The 9,150-nt window shown below is 42.4% G+C and overlaps 1 protein-coding gene across 1 annotated transcript in view; it reads right to left on the reverse strand.

The window, feature by feature from the left end:
- Positions 1-6,362, reverse strand: part of TRDN (triadin) — an 862,718-nt gene extending 856,356 nt beyond the window's left edge. Inside the window, exon 1 of the mRNA XM_063919338.1 lies at positions 5,937-6,362. Coding sequence (XP_063775408.1) covers positions 5,937-5,958 — 22 coding nt within the window. The 5' untranslated portion in view covers positions 5,959-6,362. The remainder of the gene's footprint in view (positions 1-5,936) is intronic.
- Between the last annotated feature and the right edge of the window lie 2,788 nt (positions 6,363-9,150).

The raw sequence follows: 9,150 nt of genomic DNA on the forward strand, positions 1-9,150 counted from the left end.
CAGACTTGTTCATTCTCATAGCAGTTCATAAAATATGGATAATCTGGATCAGAAATTTAATCAGACGAATTTTCAATGAACAGTGTGCTGCAAACTACATGTAGCTTCACTGACATCACTAATTTATTAATTTATTCACTGCAGAGCACAGCAAATTCAAAAGTGTTCTGTACTGTCAAACACCTACAGTATATGTGTCTAGGCCTAGCTAGATATGATTGATAAAATGTTGAAGATAGAATTTGAGACTTTCCATTGGCAATAAAAAAATAGTGCTAGGCAGAAACAGTATCTGAAAAAAACATTAATGGTGGTAGCCTCAAGATTCCACTGAGGCAATACATTGCAATAACGTAATTGGAAATCAGCTCATCATGATAGCAGATTGACATAGAGATGCAGATTTGATAGTAACTAGATTTATTGCCACTAGGGCAAGGACAAGGACAAACTGCTGTCTGGGAAACTTATGCCAGCACGGCTGAGATCACCATCTGCCCAATAGGGTTGTGAGAGAGCCCTGGAAAAGGCTGTCATTGGCACTAGTGATGAGCGAGGTTCGGTTTTACTCGGTTTTACTCGGTTTTACTCGGTTCTCAAAACGGCATCTTATTGGCTATCCAAAACACGTGACATCCGTGAGCCAATAAGATGCCGTTTTGAGAACCGTGTAAAACCGAGTAAAACCGAGTAAAACCGAATCCGCTCATCACTAATTGGCACTGTTTTTTCTTTGAGATTTCTAGTAAGTATGACCCTTCTTAGACATCCCCAAGCACCTCCCTCACTGCTGCCCAATCACCACTCCATCCACTGCCCTCCCTTGATCATCTTGTCTTGCTGCTATGCCTACAAATACCCTTGTCAGCTCAACACTGCTAACTGAGCTTTTGGAGGGTACCATAGGGCAGTAGGGAATTTCCCATTAGGCATGTGAGGCACATGCCTAGGGGCGGCACCTGTTTGGGGGAGGCACTTGGATGTTTGTGTTGGTACTGTCAGTCAAAAAAGTACCAGTACTGTAACTGCAAAATATTTCCACTGTACTGTACTATATGCCACCTTGAATGGACTGTAAATGGGTAGGACATGAACATACTGCCTCTGTAAGCTGTCCTACTAAGTAAATATCTATACATAATTAAAAATAAAAAAGTCATAGTTATGGCTTTTTAAAAATTATTCTATTAAATTGGCTATCATCAAATGAGGGCTTATAACCAAGGGCCTCTGGATAAGGCCAAAGACAGACCTTGTTGGATCAGGATCACAGGCTTCACAAGGTGCTGTGCTCTCCTCTCAGCTGGGGGATATCTCCATGATAACAGAGGGCACTCTGGTGGTGACATTTTGAGATTGCATACAGTCCCCATGTTAGTAAGCATGAACAGTTTCTGTGTCAGTAAGCATGTGACAGTCTCCATTTCCGTAAGCATTATTAGACAGTATCCATGTTAGTAAACATTATGTGATGGTCCCTGTTTCAGTTAACACCGTGACTGTCTCTGTGTCAGTAAGCTTAAGTGTGACAGTCTGACAGTCTCCATGTCAGTAAGCATACTGACATTGTTTGAGTCCATGTGCAGTGTTTAACTATTTCGATATCTGTAAGCACTGTGACAGTCTGTGTGTCAGTAAACTGTGTTTGACAGACTCTGCTTCTGTAGGCTGTGTGGCAGTATGCATATCAGTAATCTGTGTGTCACAAAGCTATGTGTGACAGTCTCTCTGTCAGTAAGGTCTGTGTGCTTGTGTCCTTGTCAATAAGTTGTATGTGATAGTCTCCATGTCTGTAAGTACTGTGCATGATATTCTCATTGGATGTCTTGTGAGAAATCTGCAGGGCAAGAGGCGGCGTATGAGAAGAGCTAGTATGCAGGGGTTGGAGTGTGAGAAGACCTGATAAGTAGTAGCTGGTATGTGAGAAGATCTGATGGGCAGGGGGTGGTATATTATAGGAGAGACAGAAATACCTCCAGCTACAGATAATCAGTTTGGACCACAGCCTTTTAAAAGTGAAACTCTATAGAAAGAATGTCTAGAAGATATTAAGCATCCACAAAATCATGGTCACCGCACTATCAGAGACCTGACTTTTCAGGACAAACAAGTCATAACCAGAAATAGAAGCCAGTGGGCAGGGAATGGCATGTGAGAACCTCCGTTAGACACCTACATGACCGCCATACAGTTTAGATAGCATCCTAGTGTTTGCCATACAGTAAAGAGTATCAAATTGACCAGCATACTGTACAGACAGAATCCCAGTGACTGCCAGACAGCATTCTAGTGATCTCCACACAGACAGCATCTCAGTGACCACAATGGAATGCCTAGAACACAGGTTCTCAAACTCGGTCCTCAGGACCCCACACGGTGCATGTTTTCAGGTCTCCTCACAGAATTACAAGTGACATAATTAACTCCACCTGTGGACCTTTTAAAATGTGTCAGTGATTAATTAATACACCTGTGCACCGGCTGGGTTACCTGCAAAACATGCACTGTGTGGGGTCCTGAGGACTGAGTTTGAGAACCACTGGCCTAGAACATCCCAGTCACCACTATACAATGCAGACAGCATCCCAGTCAAAGCTAATGCAGTACAGACAACATCCCAATGAACATCATACAATACAGAGATCCCTCCAGTGACCATTATATAGCACAAACAGCATTCCAGTGATGTTCATACATTACAGACAATATTCCAGTTACCACCATAACATACATTAAGCATCCATGAGATCTCCATACAATACAGGTAGCATCCCAGTGAACTCCATATTATATGGAGAGTATCCCAGTGACCACCACATAGTATGCACAGAATCCAAGTGACCAACATACAGTACACAGTCATAGAGCATCCTATTGACAGGCCCACAGTACAAAAAGCATAGCATTGATTGTTATACAGCACAAAAAACATCTCATTGACCACATATCTCCATACAGTACAGACATCATCCCAGTAATTTTCAATATCATAAATTTTACCTAATATTTGACCTATACAGGGAATATAAATAGGTTTCTAAATCTTAGAATTTGATGGCAGATAAGAACCACTTGGCCCATCTAGTCTGCCCATGTACACACACACACACACTTACACATTAGGGTTCATTTTTTTTTCAGAAGCCAGTTAACCTACCAATATATTTTTGGATTGTGGGAGGAAACCCATGCAAGTATGGGGGAGAATATACAAACTCCACACAGGGCCACTGTGGGAATCGCCTCCCTGACTTCAGTGCTGTGATAGTGACAGTAATGCTAACCATTATACCTTCCCTCCTTTACCTGCGGCCCACAGCTCCTTTCTGCTTTATTGTGTGATTTGTTTGTTTATAGCTTTTTAAACTTGCTTAAAGTGCCTGCTAATATATTACAGGTAGGTGTATTTTTTTAATAAAAATATTTGTATTTGTTTCATAAATGAAAGTTAATGTGTGGGCCTTTATAAGCTTAGTTGTCCAACCATGTGGCCCCTGAAATGTTTCAGATCATTGTCATAGACTAAATACAGAGCCACTTATAGCTGGGATGGGTGGACGAAACTCAGGAAGTGTAGTCATGCCCCCCTAAAAAACAATACCATATGCGGTGCTGCAAAGAATGGGGGTGTTATTAAGGGTAGGGAGCACCACACGCTCTGTGGATGGGGGGGGGGGATCAGGGAGGATGGCATTGTCACCTTGATGTTGGTGATGCTGCTGCTCTTTCTCAGCCTCTGGATGGCAGGTCGACTGTCAAACAGCAAGAAGGAGGGGAGGGGCAGATCCGGTCAACAGCATTGCTGCAAAGAGGGACAATATACCCCTCAGCAACTGACCTGGGCACCCCGCTGGGGTCCTCCAAAAAGCCCAGGACCAGGTAAAGTGCGCCGCCCCAGTACTCCCCCAATCTCCACACACACACACACACACACACACACACACACACACACACACACACACACACAAACACTCTCGGTGCCACTGACTAATGACTATAGATAATACTATCAGTGATCTTCAATTTTTTGCAGTACTCTGACATGCAAGTGAATCTGTGAGAGAATATCTATAGAGATAACAAGATTAAAGCTACAGGTAGTTACAGCATTTATTAAGAAATAACTGAAGTCAGTTGTCCAAGCACCAACATGTCTTTTGCAAATTAATAAATCTTAGTGATTCAATTATGAAGTATTTGACCACAGATTATATGATCATATCATGAACAGACAGGGTTCTGACTAACCGATGACAAGAATGTTTTGTGGCCAGAACTGTTGAGTATAGCATTGTAGCAATGTTTTCAGAGGAGTGGACTCAGGTTCGCCTAGTGCCACAAATGTGCTAGTTATGACCCATTGCGACTCATCCACACACTATCATGTATCATAATGTAACCACCAAAGACTGGAATGTTGAGAGGTATGGAAACCATCTTTTTGTAAAAAAATAAAAAATAAATACCACTAAATGTACACATACAGCATTGGCTTGAAATGCTCTTTCATTAAAGTAAATACCTCTGAATATACATAATTTATTATGCAAAATGTGTATTAACAATAGTATAGGTTACACTACACTGTAAATACAATTTTGTAATACATGGCCCATCATGAATTGCTTCCATACTATAACATCTTCTGTAAAAATGTGGCTTTAATGCAGCAAACTAATCAACATTACGGCACACTATAAATTATATTATTGTGTTTTACATGTGTACTTAATATAACTGAATACTGTTTATATTATTATTACATGATATTATACATTATGGGAATATGCTTATAAATAGCCTGGGGATCCTGTCAATTTATGTCAGGATGTGACAACTTTTTTTGGTATATTCAAAACATTGCTTGAGGTTACATAATACATTCTATATTGATGTTACCATTTAACAGCATTGCAGTGCTTTGATATATTGTATTGTTTATCAGACCATAAAGATAAGTTTTGCTGAATTTAATTGATTAACAAAGATCACCTTACTATTGGTGTATTGTTAATTGGTGTATTTTTGGTTATTATGAAAAAGAGGATAGCTTTAGTGCTTGAAAAAACCTAACATTCTGCTAGAGCTATGGCTGATCACCGCTGTTTATAAACCACCTCAATATGTTTATTATTCTTTTCTGTGTACATAATTGTATATTTTTGTCATAAATGATTTACTCTTGTGTTTATCTTTTTACAAATATTTCTAAATGGACAACATACTACGAGGCAGACTTATTTTAGTTGTTGACATTTGCTCATTTATTTTCCTTTAAAAAAATGCTTAAAAGTAAAAAAAAAAGTATTATGTTGTTTCAACAAGATCAGTAACATTATGGATTTCTGTCACCAGCAAGCAACATGTGGCTGTCTTGTAGTTGTTGAACTACATCTCCCAGCATGTCCTGGGTTGTACTGCTTGCAAGTAGCATCAGCTCATTAGTTACTTAGGCATTCTAGGCTTAATAAACATCCCCAAGAAAAATGCATCATCTGTAAAAACATTTATACTGCATTAGTGACTGACTGCAACTGTGCATAGGAGTGAACCTTACAGACTGGTTACAAGAGAGAGGGCAAGTTGTGGATTCTTAAATGCAGATAGTGAGTCCAATAAACATTGCTCTTATGTCACTGTCGAAGATGTTCAGAGATTATCCCTAACAGGCCTCATATTTCATGTTATTTATAGAGTGGACAGGAGATCTGATATTCCACTTTACATGCAAAATATCTACAGTAACTGTAAATAATAAAAAATAACTAGCAACTCCGAAAGTGTTCTGATGAAGTCATTCCTTTGCTAACTAAAAGTAAAGTAAGTTGTTGTTGTTTTTTCCAAGTGACAAATTAATATAAAAACATTTTAGGTACAAAAAGTTTCATCAGTGAAAATCAATTGCAGTTTCTTGCATCCAAAAATAGTTAAATTACCTTCAGCTGTGCTTTCTGTCATAGCGATGATTGAATATTAAGGAATCAATGGCAGTAACAGGTCATAAGTCTTCAGATGTGGTGTTGAGCAATTTAAAGTTGGGGAGATTTTTGGGGTAGGATTCTGTGTTTCGTAACTCAGTCCTTTCCTCTTTTATGCTGCCTGAAACTTCCTTAATTTCAGCATCCCCCTCCTGGCGGCTTTCTCGGTGCAGTGAGTCCTAGGATCAATCAAAGCGTTTCCAGATCACTATAGAAAATATTTCACAGTCCTTCCGAGGATCCCTAATATTATTAGGTATTCAACTCTAAAAAGAACTGAAAATCTGAGACAGCAAAAAAAGCAAAGGAACTGAATAGTGCCAGTTAAGGCCCTGCAGCTTGTCTCATAATAACTGCATTTGTATATGGGACAGGTCTCAGAGTGTCTTGTAACATTACCCATTAATGCTCAGGGTTATTCTTAGCACACTTGCTCTTAGCATTCTTCTTGGCCTTATTTGGTTGAGGGTGGGTCCCATCTGTGTGGTCCCTCAAACACCCATGTAATTCACTCCTTCACTGCTGGAGTTATCATTTAAGAAGATCACTGGGAGTGCCAGCAACAGGTCCTCAGCAATATGTCACAGATCCTTCTGACAGTGACCATTATATGACTTGTTTTACCATAGTACTATTTTAAGAAAGAACGTCCTTTAAGTATGGGAAGTGTGTACTCATTACTAAATCTGTCGTCAAGGGTAGTACAAAGTTGTCCCTTTTGTCATTTTAAACCATGTTTTTGAAAGATACCGGAACTGGCCTTCAACATAGTTGTTTGTTTGCTATGTAGTTGGATGTCTTGTAGTAGAAAATGTGTCTGAAGGGGCTTAAATAAAATAATAAAATACAATGTTAAGCTCTGCAGTAGTTTCTATTGCTTAATGGAAGTTGATCATCTGTGGTCTGATTTACTAGTTAGTAGAATTCTTTCTTACATTGCTAAGCCAATTTTCTGATATTGTGCTGCACTATTTTAAGCACAAGACATCATTTAAAAAAAATAATAATAATCAGTTGCAGAAATTTCTTTTTTATTTTCTTAAATGAGGGATAAAAGGAAAGCTGTCAAACAGCTGAACTGTGTAAGAAAGGGTTGTATTTGTACTCATGGAAGTCGGGGCTGGGATACAGTACAGCAGAGGCAATCAAATCTGTGCGATCTCTCTATGCAGGAAAGTAAAAGGGGAGTGATTAATGAAGAAGAAATGCAGTAGCTATAGGGCCTAATTCAGACCTGATCGCAGCAGCAAATCTGTTAGCTAATAGGCAAAAGCATGGGGGTCATTCCAAGTTGATCGCTCGCCAGCAGTTTTTAGCAGCTGTGCAAACGCTATGCTGCCGCCCACTGGGAGTGTATTTTAGCTTAGCATAAGTACGAACGGTTGTATTGCAGAGCGCCTGCAAAAACAATTTGTGTAGTTTCAGAGTAGCTCAAAACCTACTCAGTGCTTGCGATCACTTCAGACTATTCAGTTCCGGATTTGACGTCACACATCCGCCCAGCGTTCGCCCAGCCACGCCTGCATTTTCCGAACACTCCCTGAAAATGGTCAGCTGCCACCCAGAATCGCATACTTCATGTCAATCACTCTGCGGCAACCAGTGCGACTGAAATGCATCGCTAGACCCTGGGCAAACTGCATCGGTCGTTGTGCCCGTACGTCGAGCGTGCGCATTGCGCCGCATACGCATGCACAGAACTGCAATTTTTTAACCTGATCACTGCGCTTTGAACAAATGCAGCTAGCGATCACCTCGGAACGACACCCCATGTGCAGTGCAGGATGGGCAGATATAACATGTACAGAGAGATAGTGCCGTTTCTAGCGGCGGGCGAGCCGTGCAACCGCACGGGGCGCCCGCCGCGGCACTTTGTGTGTCCGTAATCTCCTCTCCTCCCTCTTCCCGAGCGCTCCTGCTCGGGGGGCGGAGTTTCGCGGAATGACGCATTTGCGTCGTGACGTCACGGCGCAAACGTGTCATTCCGCGAAGCCCCGCCCCCCCAAGCAGGAGCGCTCGGGGAGAGGGAGGAGAGATTAGCCTGGAAGGAGGAGGTGGCCGGCGCGAGGGACGTGAGGCGGCGGGACCCGAAAAGCGGGAAGATGTAAGTATTATCTCTATCTTTCTCTCTCTCCCCCTTCCTCCCCCCCTACTTGACACCTGCCTGCCGCACTGTGTAAAATGGGGATACCTGCCTGCCGCACTGTGTAAAATTGGGATACCTGCCTGCCGCACTGTGTAAAATGGGGATACCTGCCTGCCGCACTGTGTAAAATGTGGATACCTGCCTGCCGCACTTTGTAAAATGGGGGCACCTGCCTGCGTACTGTGTAAAATGGGGATATCTGCCTGCAGTACTGTGTAAAATGGAGATAGCTGCCTGCCGCACTGTGTAAAATGGGGGCACCTGCCTGCGTACTGTGTAAAATGGGGATATCTGCCTGCCGCACTGTGTAAAATGGGGATACCTGCCTGCTGCACTGTGTAAAATGGGGATATCTGCCTGCCGCACTGTGTAAAATGGGGGCACCTGTCTGCGTACTGTGTAAAATGGGGATATCTGCCTGCCGCACTGTGTAAAATGGGGATACCTGCCTGCCTGCGTACTGTGTAAAATGGGGATATCTGCCTGCCGCACTGTGTAAAATGGGGATACCTGCCTTCCACACTGTGTAAAATGGGGATATCTGCCTGCCGCACCGTGTAAAATGGGGATACCTGCCTGCCGCACTGTGTAAAATGGGGGCACCTGCCTGCCGCACTGTGTAAAATGGGGATACCTGCCTTCCGCACTGTGTAAAATGGGGATATCTGCCTGCCGCACTTTGTAAAATGGGGACACCTGCCTGCCGTGCTGTGTAAAATGAGGGCACGTGCCTGCCGCGCTGTGTAAAATGGGGATATCTGCCTGCCGTACTGTGTAAAATGGGGATACCTGCCTGCCGCACTTTGTTAAATGGGGGCACCTGCCTGCGTACTGTGTAAAATGGGGATACCTGCCTTCCGCACTGTGTAAAATGGGGGCACCTGCCTGCGTACTGTGTAAAATGGGTATATCTGCCTACCGTACCGTACATTTTGAAATCTCGCACTGGGAGCCAAATTGTCTAGAAACGGCCCTGCAGAGAGAGTTAGATTTCACATCATTCCGAGTTGATCGCTCGCTAGCTAC

The sequence above is a fragment of the Pseudophryne corroboree genome, chromosome 4, assembly GCF_028390025.1.
Source record: "Pseudophryne corroboree isolate aPseCor3 chromosome 4, aPseCor3.hap2, whole genome shotgun sequence".
NCBI classification, from domain to species: Eukaryota; Metazoa; Chordata; class Amphibia; order Anura; family Myobatrachidae; genus Pseudophryne; species Pseudophryne corroboree.